We start from the raw sequence: 17,206 nt of genomic DNA on the forward strand, positions 1-17,206 counted from the left end.
TAAGGGTAGAGACACTATCTGAGCTTTGGTGACAAATATTTTGGAAAAAGTCTTTTTGGATAAAATTAGTTCTGCCACCTTTGATTTTGATACTGGGTAACTTAAATAAACTCATAGTGTCTTAGCCTCCTTATCTGTGATATTGAAATTATAATACCTATTGTGTATTGCATTGAATAGCTAGTCACTGTCATTGTTTCTGTGGAACCATACTGTGCCTGGTATATTTTAAATGTTTATAAAACATTTGTTATAAAAAGAATAGACAATTTATTCAGATTCTGAGTGCAGCCTGATGATAATCCCAATCCTGTAGATAAATTCTTTCATCAAAGATGTCATTCACTAGCAGAGGGACAGTAGGGGGAGAGAAGGATGGGCTAAGTGGTTGACATTTTAGCAAAGGCTTCTAAAAGTTGCTCTTCCCCAGAGGAAATAGCGTAAGGGGAGTTACCCACTGCACTGAATATAACTCAGTTATCTAATTTGTGAGAATTCAATGAGTTGAAAAGTCAGGGAGTGAGGATTTCTGGGAAGAGCTAATTTCAAAGACAGTACTTCTACCAGATAAAGCCTAGAGAGAAATATTTAAGGAGAAGAAAGCCCAAGTCCTATGGACCAAAATATTTAATTCTGTACTGGGCACTTGTAAGAACTTGTTTCCGGAGATTTCTTATCCAGGCAACTTTTATCAGTGGCTGATTATTTGGCAACTGGATTTGCTCTTTTTGGCTGCAAAAAGACTACCTATTTCTTAGGACCCACATCAAGACTGTCAGACCAAATTCTTTATCAAAACTAAGTTTCATTAAAAAACTGCAAGGCTCATAGACAAGGGAATGTGCTGGATCTGGTGAAATCACCCCATTCTCTTCAAAATCCAAATTTTATTTAAGCCTAATGTTAATGTATGCATTTTGGGAATAGTTTATTATCTGAACAAGACCAGTCGACAGTAAGAAGTCACAAGGCATACAAGATGGGGTAAGCATTAGTAAGTAGAAGTACAGTTTTCTTTCAGAAATATTTATTGGCACATTATAATTATACATAATATGTAATTCATTGTGATATAGTCATATCTGCACAGAACATAATTTAGTCAATTTTATTCCCCCCAAAATAAAAGAATAATTTTATTCTTCTGCTCCTCCATCACCCTGACTCCCTTTCTCTGCTTTACTCATCCCCCTTCTATTTTTATGAGGTTCCTTTTACCCGTTAAACACAAGACCTATGAATTTCTGAGTCTGGCTCATTTCATTATCATGATTTTCTCTAGTCTCATTCATTTTCCTGCAAATGACATAATTTCATTCTTCTTTATGGCTAGGCTAAAAAATCATATATATATATGTATAAATATATGTACACATACATATATCTATTTATATCTTTATGGACACCTTTCTAGGTTGGTTATATAACTTGGCTGTTATGAATTTTGCTGCTATAAACATGGACATGCATGTATCACTCTAGTATGATGACTAATTCTTTTGGATAAATATCGAGAAGTGGTATAGCTGGTTATGAGGTGTCTTCATTCCTAGTCTATTGAGGAACTTTCATACAGACAGTGTAATACCAAGAGTGTTTAAGTGTTCCTTATACCCCGCACATAATTTTCTTTATTATTTTACTTCAGGCTTTTCTGGAAACATTCGTTTTTTGTACAGTAAGTTAACACCATCATTTTTTTTTTTGTTTGCGCATACTTGGCACTGAAGCAAATTCTAATAGAGTCTATTTTAAGTATAGTTGGGTCTGTACAGAATCAATGGATGACAATTTGGTAGTCTATAATCCTCAACATTGAGCTGTGCAAAAATGAAGCCTTTAGCCAGGTGTGGTGATGCATGCTTGTCATCCCAGCATTTGGGAACCTGAGACAGGAGGATCGCGGTTCAAGGACAGCTTCAGCTACTTAGTGAGGCCCTCTGCAACTCAGTGAGACCCTGTTTCAAAATAAAGAATAAAAAATAGGGCTGGGGGTGTAGCTCGGAGGTAGAATGCCTCTGGGTTCCATCCCCACACTCTTAAAAAAAAAGAAATGAAGGATTTATCCTTACTAGTTTTCATAGAAGACTGATCTATGACATTTATTCACAAGTATTTTTCTTTAGTGTTCATCCTAAAGGCCACAAATAGAAATCTAGTTTGATGAAAACTTTGTATTTCAAGTGAAATATTTAAAAAATATTTTAGCACACCTGCTTAAAGGTAAAATTTCCTTCCTATTCCGATCTTTCTCTTCTCTTTTCATTTCTTCCTTTATTTATTCCACTTTCTTTTTCTTCTTCCTCTCCTCTTCTATCTTCCTCACTCTCTTCACTTTTTTCTGTCCTCTTTTTCTTCCCATAGACTCTCTCTTTAAATGATTTATTACTTATAATATTGGGTAGCACAATAGAAAGGAAAACACATTTATCAAGCATTTATTTGAATAGTGATGTATGTTCAGTGTTTTCTGGAAATCTACACATTCAGCCATAAGAGTCAAGTTTGGAGGAATACATCTATGTTTTCCAAGTGGCTTTAGCGACTGAATAAATAAGCAAATGAGCAATAACTTCCACAAAATGCAAAAGCAAAAGAAATGACAGTTATATTTTTATGCCCCAAGTGCTTTTATTTCTTTTCTGAATCTGATGACCTTAATTTTTTGGCATTTGTTTTTGTCTTTTTGCCTTCACTTGGTGAGCTCATGTTTTCAGATTCTTTAAGGTTTTCTGAAGATGGTCAGAGACAATGTTTAAAGTTTTCTTTAGAGATACTTCCAGGAAAATGGGAAAATCACATGGCAACTATAGTAGTAAATTGAAAATGATTTCAATGTTCATAACAATCTTAAATACAAGTATATTTATCACTAGATCAACAGATTAAAAAGTGAAGCTCAGAGACATAAAATGGATTATTGTTATTTAGTTATAACTGGTAATATTCAAGACTTTCAACTATGTATTTTAATTTTAAGCCTATTTCTTTTTCTATGCTATTTAATGCATTTCTAATTTCCCTTTTTTCTTTTTTCTCTCCACTTTCTCTTTTTTTCTCCTTTTCTCATCAAATTCTTTACAAGTGTTTACATTTTGGCCAGCAGCAGGGCTACAAAAATAAATGAATATAATTGTAGTAAAAGAGGATTTTTTATTTCAAGGGCATATAATGTTGAGCACAGAGAGATAAACATGAGACCATGTGGCAAGTGGTGTAATGGACATTTACCACAACCTCTGAGGTTGAAAGGACATAGCAGCACCATTTTAAGTACTGATGAAACCAACACGTTTTCAGACAGGCTAAGTAGGAAGAAGAATGGTTCACAAAAGAATCTGTGTGTCATTGAGTATTTTCATATGACTTAAAATTAGTAGAAAAATTTTGATGTTATTTTTTTGGTATGCTCACTCAATCTCAGGTAAAATGCATGCATCAGAACAAAATCAGTACATCTACGTTGTCGTGTATAGAATATAAAGAAACAGCTAACATGTTTTGTAGTTGCTTTTGCTTCTACTAAACTAGAAAAAATAAGGCAGCCATGCACATATTAAGTCACTAAGTGAAAGTATCATTACTGAGACTGAGTATGATTTTTTACTTTTTGTTTCAGGATAGTCACCTGTCACATGCACTGAATTGATGATGAAGATGAATAATGTGACTGAATTCATCCTTTTGGGTTTGACACAAAATATAGAGCTTCAGAAATTTTCATTTGTTGTGTTTTTAATTGTTTACCTGGTCACCTTGGCAGGAAATCTGCTCATCATGATTACCATCAATAGCAACAGGACCCTGGAATCCCCTATGTATTTCTTTCTGTCTTACCTGTCCCTGATAGATGGCTGCTGTTCTTCAACCATGACTCCTAAAATGCTAGTTGACTCACTTTCTGTGAACAAAACTATCTCTTTTAGGGGATGCATGACTCAGGTGTTTGCCGAACATCTTTTTGGTGCTGCTGAGATTATCCTTCTCACAGTGATGGCCTACGATCGTTATGTGGCCATTTGTAAACCCCTGCACTATGCGGTCATCATGAACCACCAGGTGTGTAGCCTTCTTGTGGGAGTGGCCTGGGCTGGAGGCTTTGTCCATGCAGCCATTCAGATCCTCTTCACAGTCTGGCTGCCCTTTTGTGGCCCCAATGTCATAGATCACTTCATGTGTGACTTGAACCCTTTGCTGAAACTTGTCTGCATGGATACTCATACCCTTGGTCTCTTTGTTGCTGCCAACAGTGGGTTCATCTGTCTGCTAAACTTCCTCCTCTTGATGGTCTCTTACATGGTCATCCTATATACTCTGAAGTCTCACAGCTTAGAAGGCAGGCGCAAAGCCCTCTCTACCTGCATCTCCCACATCACTGTGGTTGTCCTATTTTTTGTGCCCTGCATATTTGTATATATGCGCCCAGTAACCACTTTTTCCATTGACAAAGCCGTGGCTGTGTTTTATACCATGATAACTCCTATGTTAAACCCTCTAATTTATACTCTCAGAAATACAGAGGTGAAAAATGCTATGAAGAAACTCTGGGTCAAAAGCTAATTTTTTTTTAAATTTTGGTGGTACTGGGGTTCCTGGAAGCCCTTCTACCCCCGGGCTACACTCCCAGACCTATTTTATACTTTTATAATTTTGGAAACAGGGTCTCTGAAGCCAGCGTGGCTGGCTTCAAACCTGCACGATCCTCCTGTCTCCGCCTCCCAAGTGCGAGGATTACAAGCGTGCGCCACCACGCCCGGACTCAAAAGCTAATTTTAATGGAGAAATAATCACAAGACATAAAATTACTTTATCCTTCAAATATTGAATAGAGAATTATATAATAGCTGGGATTCTGAATTAAGTGAACAGTATGTGTCAAAGCATTTCATTTGTATTTAAGCCTCTTGAATAAAGGTTAAAGTTTTTTCTTATTATAAAAATCTCATTCAGATTTATTTATTGTGCATTTCATTATCAAACTTTGGTGTATCATCAGTAGCAGTTAAGGTTCTTGTCGAACTGCACATTCTCTAGAAACCTAAGGTAGTAGAACTCTGTAAGGCACATCTATATTTTAAATATATTATCCAGATGTCCCTAAACAGGTGATCTATGCATATACTTTGAGCAATAGAATGTAAATTATGCTTGCATCCTCAGCCTGTTAATGGATCTCATTTCCTGGGAAATATCTTTCATAACAGAAAATATGAGAATTATGAGTTCTCAATTCTTCATAAGTCATGCATTGTATGTTTACTACCTTTGCAAATTCACAATAAAAACGAAGTATTCCATGAAAATAGAAATTCTATGAATGCTTATTCTCCATCTGCTCTTTCTGTTCTTTCGATTTGTTTGTCACATCTGGTCTTACTCTCTTTTTTTTGTCTTTTTCTTCAAAGGGAACATTTACCATGTCTTATTGCTGTCTTATTTGAACCCAAACTCATTATACTCTGAACTAGTCCTTCATGCTGGGGTCCTTGTGTTCAGATTTTTGTTTTGTGATATGATTTTATGTTTTATTTTTGAATGCATATTTTGATGGCATGGATGATAGGGTTTAATGTATTGTCATGGTTAAAACATATATTCAAAGTATGATAGATCCAAATTTTACTTGCCGTGGCTATGAACGTTGGCAAGTCATATGTCTTTAAATTGAGTTAAAAGAGCAATGACAGGTATATTTAAGATCAAATAGATAATCCTTGTAAAGCTTTTACTAGTGATGAATGCCCAATAGGTCTTAGCTGCTATGAATATTCTTATTACTGGGGACTGAGTAACTATAATAGAATCTCATTAACCTATTTTTCATCTTTAAAACAAATTTGTTTTTGCATTGTAGTCTTACATCTAAATGGAGTCCAAGATGGTAGAGGCATGCATGCACATATCACTCCTTTAGTCCTTTTTGACTGCACATAACATTTATTATAAAATATACCCAGCTGAACCTGTTTAGTTTTTTTTGATAGTTTGTTGGTGCATTGCAATTATACCTCATAGTGAGGTTCCATGTGTTAAAAACATGCTTGTACACAGTTCTTTACATATTTTCCTCCACATCCCATGCTGCTCCTCACTCCTGGATCCTCATATGAGTCAGTGAAATTGGCAATAATACATTCACACATTGATGCAGTATTATTGAATGGTTTTTTAACTTTAGAAGGGATGATATATAATTTCTCTGTCCCTGCTGTGATGAGAAATACTCGGGTTCCTGGAAGCCCTTCTACCTCCGGGCTACACTCCCAGACCTATTTTTACATTTTTATTTGGAAACAGGGTCTCCTAAGCCAGCGCGCATGGCTGGCTTCGAACCTGCATGATCCTCCTGTCTCTGCCTCCCAAGCGCGGGGATTACAAGCGTGCGCCACCACGCCCGGCTGAGAAATACTCTTAACTGACCAATATTGTAGTAATTTTAGGGTCTGGAATGCTTCTTGAAGGCTCGGCTATTTATGTACTGTCCCCTTGGAGTTTTATGATCTCCTTTGACCCCATGCCTCTGGTCTTGAGGATGAGACATTTATGGATTGATTTTTCTTCTGAAAATCTACTTCTGAGGATCAAAGGGTGACTTTACTATGAGTCTGGGTCAACACAGCAGGCAACCAGAATATGAATAGACATAAAAGGAAGGAAGTATTTGTTCAGAGTATTTGTATGGTACAAGGATAATAGCAGTCTCTGGAATCAGATTTCCTGAGTTTGGATGTGACCTGGGAAAATTATTAGTTTTTAATATATTTTTATTTGGAATCATAATTGTACCTCATGATGAACATAAATGCATGCAACACTTGGTGTGTTTCCTTGGAGGTCCCATCCCACTCCCCATCCCTGTACATTTCACTGAGATGGGAATTGATAATCTTGTATATAGCATTATTTGAACTGTTGTCCTGTCACGGACTAAGCTCAGTCGGGTCGTTAATTGTCCGCTCCCGGTCAAATCCTCAGAAAGATGGGGCAAAAGGCAGGTGAAGTACTGCAGAATCTTATCTGCAGCGATTCTTTCCCTTTAGGGACTAAATTCTCCTTAGGTCCCTAAATGACGACGCTTTTGGAAAGAACCTGACATGGACAAAGGCTTCTTGAGCCAATGACACTTTATTACAAAAACCCCAAGAAATTTATACCCTTCACCAGTAGAGTTAAGAGAACAAGGGGGGTGGGTGTCTTTCAGCTGGCTGTTGGCCCTCGAAGAATTAACTCCTGTTCCTCTCCAAGGTCTTGCAGATAAGCAGTTCCAGGTGGCAGCCTCCCAGAATAGTCAAGGCTTGGGATCTTCTCGGGGAATCTTCTTTAACTTTTCCTGGAACTTTTCCATCTTTTTGGGCTCAGTTCATATAGCAAGTGTGGGGAAATGTGGTGATTCAGGTGGATGTGATGGAGTTTCTTCAGGTGTTGGCATCTTATCTTCTAAATCTGAAAGTTTAAGCATACTCACAACACAGTTTGGCAGACAAAATACCACAAACAACACCACAAGGTTCTTAGTTCTAATTGTCAGATGTATTTCCTTAACTGCTGAGCACTCTTCTTTAGACAACAAGCCTATTAAAAGCCTACTCATCTTTAATAATCCATTTCTCTGTCACAAACTCTCTGCAGCCTGCTTCTAACTTTCTAATTCTTTCCTTTCCCAGGTGGGACTTTCTTATGATAAGCTCTTCTTCATGCAAAAATGCTTTTCTTACTCTTACGGTATTTTCTTTCCTTCATACATATATTTTTAGAACGTCTGTCCTTTATTTTGTCATATTCATTTCTAACTATGCGGTCAGTCAACAGTCTTTTTCTTTGGGTCTATTGTATTTGGGCAGCTAAGTTGTTTATCAACTAAATTGCTTTAAGGTCACACACACAAGGTTTTTCTCTGTCTCTAGGCAGGATTTCAAGGGTAAACAGTTACTTTGAACTGAGCTACTTTGTCGGAGTTAATGGATAGTGATGAAGGTCGGAGGCCATTTGTGATTGCTGCAGCTGGGGTGCTTATCACAGTACCTGAATTCTGGCCAGTTTTTTCATTACTATTGAGCAAAGCCAAGGACGTTTAGACAAATTATTAGAGAGTTTATTTTCATGGACTCAATTTCATAGTCCTGATCTCACATCACTGGAGCAATTTGTGTAGAAAGTTAAAAGGAATAATAGTCATGAAGGGTATCTAAAAGTGGGGGGTACTTTGGCCAGAGACGACACCTCCTTCTCGGGGCTTGTTGCCGATTAACTATGTGGAGTGGGGTCTCAACACATAGATGCCGAGGCAGCAGGATGTCTTGGCATTGTCCTCTTCCTCCTTCCCCTAAATCATCTCCATCATCCTATCAGAGTCTCTACTTTTATCTGAGGTCTCTTTTGTTACCCAATTTCTCTTAAGTTTCCAAATATGAGAGGAAACATACAAATGCTTACCTGGGCAAATTATTTAACTTTGATCATACCACGTTTTCTTCATCTGTAGAAATTGGAATGATAGTTTCTTTCTAATACATTTGTGGTGTTATTTAAATGAGTTATTAAGCGCTTGTTAACAATATCAGACATGTAGTAACTAATATAAAAGTTTTTAAAATTTTTAATTTAATTTAATTTAATTTTGGTGGTACTGGGGTTCCTGGAAGCCCTTCTACCTCCGGGCTACACTCCCAGACCTATTTTATATTTTTTTTTTATTTGGAAACAGGGTCTCTTAAGCCAGTGAGGCTGGCTTCAAACCAGCGCGATCCTCCTGTCTCCACCTCCCAAGTGCGGGGATTACAAGTGTGCGCCACCACACCTGGCTATAAAAGTGTTTTTTAAAGGCAAAAATATATCAATTAATGTTTCCCTAATTTCTAGTTGGGGAAAATTTTGCCTTATATTATTCTTAGAACTACTAGGATGCTCATTATGTCTGCATCAGGACCTTTGCTCCCTGCTCCCTCAGGTAAACATTATCTTCTACTATGACCAATACTATGACATAAATCTTTTCCCTTTAACTTTAGGCAAGGAAATTACTGACTGCGAGAGGTCCATTATTTAACACCTGAAATTCCTATAGATTTTTGGATCATCTGGACTGTGGGATCAGTAGAGCTGGGATTAAACTGTATTCTAGTAGTTTATATAACATTGTATTTCATAATCTCTCAGGATGTACAACAAAAAGTAACTTTTTTTGGTAAAAAGTTGGCTTTATTGTCAACTCATTCACCGATCTTACACCTTTTTGGTGCCCACAGTGAGTCCTCTGAACTGGAGTCAGGCCTCCAGCCCATCTGCCCAGTTGCTGCCATCCACCTAGTGGGGGCCAGCAGGTGGCCTCTTGTGCTCAAGACTGGGTCTCGACAAGGCCACAGGTGGTGTGCTGAGCCCTGGGCTGTGGGGAATGAGCAGCTGCCCTGCAAGCCAGGTCTGAGGAGTCCACAGCTTCCACAGGACAGTGTGCCCTCCACACCCTGCAGGGCCTGAGAACCAGGGCACCCTGCTGCCCACATGTTGTCCTGGTCTCAAGATCAAATTGACTTTTTTGATTTTTTTGTGGTACTGGGGATTGCACCCAGAGGTGCTCTACCTCCAAGATCCACAGCCAGCCCTTTTTAAAATTTGCAAACAGGGTCTTGCTAACTTGGCAACCTCAGACTGTGATGCTCCTGTCTCAGCCTCCCAAGTGCTGCAATGACAGGTGTGCGCCACCACACCCAGCTTGTGTATTCCTTTAAAGAACGACTTGCCTGAAAGAATGACAGAGCCCACGCCACTTTGCCCTGCCTGTGGCTGGCAAGGGTGTCCTCTACCTACTCACAGTTGGTCCTAAGTACAGTAGAAAAAACTCTAAAAGTACAAGTGGGGGAAGACAGAAGTGGGGGGCCAGCCGGAGGTGTGGCCACTTGCCACAGTGACCAAGGACACATATATGATATTGTTGTGTTGTTATTATTCTTGATATTATTGTTGATGTTATTTTGTACTAGGGATGGAATCCAGGGGCATTCTACCTCTGAGCTAAAATTAAAAAAAATTGAAAAAAGGTCTTGCTAAGCTGCTAAGGGTCTTAATGAATTGCTGAAGGAGTCTTTGAACCTGGGAGGCTCCTGTCTCAGTCTCCCAAGTACTGGGATTACAGGCATATGCCACCACATCTAGTTTAGAGTTATTTTTATTAGGCCATGCGTGAGACATTGTATGCAAATAATATAGGACAGTGCTTGCTACTCATTGGTAGACAATAAATGTCATGACATAAATGTCACCCCTCTTTTCTTCATCCATTTTCATTTTTGTCTGATTGAAATAACTATGATTTATATATATATATATATATTATATCAAGAGTTTATGAAGAAATTCCTGAATTCTCAGAATAACCCTCCTCTTCCAAATTAATAAAAGATGGACAAAATGAACTCTGAACAACTCACTTTAAAAATACAAAGTTTCTAAAATTAAAATCAGGTTAAGAAATACCTTAAAATTTAATGAAAATCAAATGTATCAGATTCTAAATATGAGTGAGATCACATGGTACTTGCCTTTCTGTGCCTGGTTTATTTCATCTAACAATGATCTCTAGTTTCATCCACATTATTGCAAAGGACAGAATTTCATTCATTTTTATTGGTATATAACATTCTAGTGCACATATGCACTATATTTTATCTATTTTTCAACTGATGGATACTTAAGTTTTTTCCTTTCAATGAATATGGGAGTTCAGATGTCTCTTCAACATACCAATCTCATTTCCTCTGGATATGTACTCTGTACTGGGAATGCTGGGCCATATGGTAGTTCTGTTTTTCTTTTTTTTGGGGGGGGGATTGAGGTGACGCCATACTGTTTTCCATAATGGTTGCATTAACTTACATTCCCACCAGCAGTGTGCAAGGGTTTCTTCTGCTCCACATCCTCACTAACAGCTAACAGTTGATCCTACACACGTTGAGAGTAGAAGGAAAGGTGAGTACCAGAGGCCTGTGATAGAGGGGATGAAGTAAGAAAAGAGAAGTGTTGATCAGTAGGAGTTAGAGTTGTATAGAAGTAAGAAGTTCTAGTGTACTCTTGTGTAGTAGACTGACTGAACATAAAAATCACATACTGTACATTTGTGTGTGTGATACTGGGGAATAAAACCAGAGCTTTATACCTCCAAACTTATTTTTTTATTTTAAAACAGTATCTCAATAACAGCTGCAGCAGCAGCAGCAACAACAACAATAAAAACAACAACAACAACAAAAGCAATGTCTCACTAAATTGTGGAGGAACTTGCTAAATTGTTGAGGCAGGCTGAGAATCTGCAATCCTCCAGTCTCAATCTCCCAAGTACTGGGATTATAGGAATGCCCTGTATTGTATATTATAAAAATCTGGAAGAAAAGATTTAAAATGTTTTCACCAACAAGAGAGATAAATATAAAGATATAGTTAACTTGATCTAAACATTGCACATGTATTGGAACCTTACAGGTACTCCATTAATATGTAAAATTTTTAGTGCTTTTATGCATCAGTTAAAAATAAGTTAAAAAACACACCAACTGCTGTGTACCTGTATTTTCCTATCACTCTGATCTTCACTATGATATATAATTCCAAGGTACCAAAGAAATATTAAAAAAGAAGTAAATGAAAATTTTATGAAAAACATGAAAACTCTAGAAAACTCTAGTACTGTACTTGATAATTATAGTAAAACTTACTATTTACTGCTCTGTGGCTCATGCTACAAAGTCAATGTATTATTTAATCCCCACAAGATACTTATGAAAAAGATACTATTTTTTTCTATTTTCAAAATAAGAAACTAAAGCTTGAAAAATTTAAATAAGTTCCTATAGGTAACAGAAGTAATCAATACCTGAGGCAAGATTTGAATTAATTTAATTCTGCTTCAGGATTGACACTCTTAAACACTGTGATATATATCAATGATGACACATATGTGAATAAAGACACACTTTTTGGCTGAGAGAGATAGGTTAAATAAGTAACATACTTTTGTTATTTTTTATTGCTGAATATGATTCCATTGTGTATATTCCATTATTTTGTAATTCATTTATCTGTTTATCGATGCCTGGGTTGGTTCCATAATTTGGCTATTATGAATTGTCCTGCTATAAACATGGATATGCATGTGTTACCATAATATTCTGATTTCAGTTCCTTTGGAAATATACCCAGGAGTGGTATAGCTGGATCATAGGAGGGATCTATTCCCAAATTTCTTAAGAATCTCCACACTCATCTCCACAAGGGCTGCATTAGCTTGTAATCCCACCATCAGTATAGAAGAGTTCCAATTTCTCTACATCCTTGCCAACATAAACTGTTGTTTGACTTCTTGATGAAATTATTGACATTTGCAGAAAAAAAGATGGATTCTGAGAATATTTTGTTAAGTGAGATTAGCCAGTTATAGAAAATGAAAGGTCATAGGTTTTCTCTCATATGTGGAAACCAGGGAGTAATGGGATACTAGGGACAGTAGATAATGAAGGAGAATCTCCAGTGGAGTTGAGAGGTGTCCTGGAGAGGGCGAGGAAGAGGAGATGGAGAATTAATGAAGGGAACACCTCCACTGACATATGTTCATATGTGACAATACCAATGCCATGGAGAATGGGGGAAGAGTGGGGAGAGAGCCAGGGGAAAATTCATCAACTGCTGTCAATGTGTATGTCACCATCATTATGAACTAGATTGTGATGTGAGATTATACTGCACCAATAAAAGTATAAAAACATATAAAATAACATTCAAAAACATGAATAACTGAGCATGAGCAGACTTTATAGAAGTGAAACAAATGATGTGACAGAGCAGCTCAGAAGTCAGAGGGGCCACTCTAAACCTGAAGGCAGATTCAGGAGCAAGAATTTACTGTGTTTATCTAAGTATGTCCAGGAATGAGACCATGAGCTGAAGGTCATGAGTGTTCCTCTGGAGAGGAGTTTCTGTACATGAAGAGATGAATTTTATCTGACTTGTATGAGTATTGTTATTACCTTCTGACTCTTTATCAACGAACCTCATTCTTTTTATAATTAGTTCTGCTGTAATTACAACCAAGGTGAAACAAAATAAAACATAGGTATTCAAGAACCAGATTGTCCCAGAAGACTCTGCCTGCACTTCCGGGCAGTTGTTCTTTTTGGTGAACTCTTTGGTGTTAACAGTATTGATCTCTACTCTGCCTCTGCATAGTCTTCTTATAACTTATTTATTATTTTGTTGGTGTGGTGCATTGTAATCATACATGTTTTTCTTTTTCTGCTTCTGCTTCCACATTTGCTACTGACACTGATCTTCCTACCAGCCTCTTACAAGGATTCTTATGATTACCTCAGGTACAACTGAAATCCAGGGTAATTTCACCATCCTTATTTTTTAAATTTAATTATTATTTATTTTTATTGATGCGTTTTTAATGATACATCTTAATGAGGTACAGGATGGTAGAGGTATAAATACACACATCACTCATTTAGCCCTTTCAGAATTCCCACCCCATCTCTTCCCCCTCCCTCCTTCTCACTTTCAGCTTAGTGATTGATTTTGATGTGTTTGAGACTGTACATTATATACATTAGGGAATTTACTTCTTCCCCCTCTCATACTCCTCAGTTAGATTGCCTTATTTATCTATGGCTTCTCCTCATTTGTCTAGAGTTCCTCCTATGTCTCATTTTCTCCATAGCTTCTGCATATTAGGGAGAACATCTGACTTTTTACTTTTTGTGACTGACTAATCTCACTTAGCATAATGTTCTCCAGTATTTATACATCTTGATGAAGGACAGGGTGGTAGATACATACATGCACACCATACTTAAGCCCTCCCCCAGTTCTATTCCCTCCTCTCCTCCTTCTCATGCTCAGCATAGTGATTGGCTTTGATAAGTGTGTGTATGTATACCATGTCCATTGAGGAGGTTTTCTCTTTCTCCCTCAAATCTTCCATCCATTTTAATTTCTATGTATTTTTGATATAAAATCATTGATTTAGGAAAGGTGAGCCATGCTGGTTGGAAAGAGGAAAGGTATTTCTCAAAAGCAACCTACACCAAATTATAATTGACATTCCATGTTATATCAGACACTTAGCAATTGTCCCCCACCCCCACAAATAATAATCTCTGACTTTTTCCAGTCTTGCTCTCTCCCTTGTTCACTATGCATATATACACAGTGAAATACTATTCATGATAAGTTCTTCTTCTTTGGGACAAACTAAGCTGGTAGTTCCTTTTTGATTGACAATTGTCTCATAATGTTATTGAAATTACTTTTTTCTTCTCTTTTTTTTTTGCGGGTCTGGGGATGGAACCAAGGGGCATTCGACCTCCAAGCTACAGCCCCTGTCCTATTTTTTATTCTTTATTTTGAAACCAGGTCTTACTGAGTTGCACAGGGCCTCACTAAGTAGCTGAGGCTGTCCACGAACCGCGATCCTCCGGTCTCAGCCTCCTGAATGCTGAGATTACAAGCGTATGCCACCATGCCCAGCTTACTTTTTTCTTGTTACACCTTCCCAACACTAGTTATGTGATTGATCTAATGGTATATTTAAGTGTTAATGTTCTTTCAAAAAGCTTGGGAAAATCCCAGTGAAAGCAATTAAACAAGAATCAATCTTGGACATGTTCCAGTTGAGAGAATCCATCATTAATGTGGTTTCATAGTATAAAATTTTTAGTGATCTTTGAAGATCATTGAAAGGTAGAAGAAACTATCATCTAAGTAACTGATATGTTATTTTAGAAGATTCTTCATTAGGCATAAAGTGTGATCTAAAAATGGCATAAGAACGCTCACTCCAAATCTCATATGAACACATGAAATAAGATGGGCTAAATAGCTGAATGGTGGTTATTTTTTATTAAAGTTACTGGAAAATAATAGAGAGGAAACTTTCCCCGTGAAAGGCTGATTGTTATTTCACTAGGGCAATGGGTGATGTTTTTGCATTTTTATAAATTATTCCAATATAGAAAATTTTCTTTTTTCTGCTTGTGCTATGAAATATCTTTGAGATTGATCTACAATGCAATTTATAATTTTCTGAAATATTTGTAAAACTCCAGAGGAAATGGACAGACATAGCTGTGTGATTTTGTACATATTCTCTTGGGCCAATACAGTTTTTTGTTTACTGTGTGCCTACAGATGGAAGAGGGATTTCTAGCTATTTATGAGTGAGGCAGAAAAAATATCCTTCAAACTATAAATAAGCTTCTAAAGCTAAGAACAGTTAGTAGTGGAAACTGGGCTTTGAAATTGTATGAGTTTTTCATCAGTTAGAAAATTGTACTTGAGTTTATAAGAATTAAAATGTTGAAACAATTTCTGCGGACAGAATGTGGCTGGTCTGGTTCTAGGATATTTGCCATGAATATGTTTTAGAAATTAAAAAAATGAAGTTATCAACCTTGCTATAACTTCAAGAGTTATGCTTCCACTTGGAAAAGTAGAAGATTATGATGAAAAGGTGATTATTGATCAGCACCAAGATTTCTGTCCTCTGATGACATTATGGTGTAGACCTTGAGCCGAAAGGACTTATGGACACTCTGTGATGCCTGGATGTTCACTTTATTTGATGTAACAAAAGGTAGGTGCTCTACAAACACATACTGTTTGAATAAGTAAATAAAATATTTAATGTATAATATGCTCTTGTACAGTATTTACCATTATTTTAGAGGTCATGATATCTTCTTCTTGTCTCTTAAATTATCATTGACCAAAGAATATAAGAAACTCAAAAGAGAGAAAAGCATTTGGGAAACTGATGAATAGAAAATATGAACATATAACATTTAAAGAGATTAATTTGGTCAGGTCGCTTAGATGCCAGTCATTTAGAGTCTTACAGGCCAGGGTAGAAAGAATAGATTTTATTGTGTATGAAATAAATATCTCCTATAGGAGTTTTAAATCTGAATAAGATTTAAAAGGATCATTTGGGCTACTTAATGAAAACAGTTTGTTGCAGGCTTCAGTGAAAGTAGGCAGACTTGGCAGGAGGCCACTGCAGTGCCAGGGATGTAACAGGGTGTGGTAAAAATATTTTATAAGGGAGAGTGAATAGGACTTACTGTATGATTAAGTATCATGAAAGGAATAATGGGGTAAAACATTGTCAGGATTTATCCCAAACAAAAATGTGGGAGGAAGCATTAGGTAATTATGTAGAGAAAACCTAGAAAGAAATAAACTTACTGTGAAAGATTAAAATTTTATTTTTGAGAATTAAATAATTTCGCAATTAAATAGTTGCAGATACTAGTTTGAAAATTATGGGAAAGATAGTCATGAAGACAGACAATTTCACAGTGCATTAAGCATTTGTATGTTAGACAAAGAAGAAATGTACAAGTTAAGACAGTAAACAGAAACTTCAGCCACTTGGCAGGATATCTGAGACTTTGAGGGTTAATGGTAACATGTATGTTACATGATAAAATGAATATGTTGTGGTCCTAACCTCCATATTTCAGAATGTGACATTGAACATAGGGTCTTTGTTCTTTGCAGAAGTAATCAAAATAAACTAAGCCAAGTATGGGAAGGAGGGATGGGAAGGGAAGGGGTGGAGATTGGGTAGGGGCTAACTGGGTGATGTGTGCATGTATGTCTACAGAAGTTTATGATGTATAAATACAATGCACCAATGAAAATAAAAAAATAAAATAAGGTTAATTAGAGCAGGTTCCAATCCAATATGCCTCCTATTCTCATTAAAATGGGAAATTTGGATACAAAAAATAAATATGAATATACAGTCATCTATCTGCATGCCAAAGAGAGAAGTTAAAAAAAACAGTTCCTTATTTCATGGTCTTCTGAAAGAAGCAACTCTGTCTATACCTTGACTTTGAATTTCTAGCAGGCAGAACTCAAAGAAAAAAAATTATTTTGTTTAAACTTCCCAGTTTGTGGTACTTTGTTACAGTATCTCTAGGAAAAGAATACTGGTACTGGGAGGAAAAGAATACTGGTAGGAAAAGAATACTGGTACTGGGAGGTAGGTGCTGCTACAATAAACTTTTAAAAATGTGGAAGTAGCTATAGTGTTGGGTAATAGATAGATGTTGGGAGAGTGGAGATCGTGATAAGAACAGCCTTGTTTGTCTTGAAGAGACTCTGGGTATAAATATGAACACTGAAAGCTGAAAGAGAACAAAAGAAAAGAATC

The 17,206-nt window shown here is 36.8% G+C and overlaps 1 protein-coding gene across 1 annotated transcript; it reads left to right on the plus strand.

Moving 5' to 3' along the window:
- Positions 1–3,648: 3,648 nt before the first annotated feature.
- Positions 3,649–4,560, plus strand: LOC308265774 (olfactory receptor 4C12-like; the record flags this gene model as incomplete). The annotated part of the gene is made up of 1 exon (XM_080699682.1): positions 3,649–4,560. The coding sequence occupies one exon, from the start codon at positions 3,649–3,651 to the stop codon at positions 4,558–4,560; it is 912 nt and encodes a 303-aa protein (XP_080555808.1).
- Positions 4,561–17,206: the final 12,646 nt, after the last annotated feature.

Source organism: Muscardinus avellanarius (assembly GCF_963383645.1).
Source record: "Muscardinus avellanarius genome assembly, chromosome: 1".
Taxonomy (NCBI): Eukaryota; Metazoa; Chordata; class Mammalia; order Rodentia; family Gliridae; genus Muscardinus; species Muscardinus avellanarius.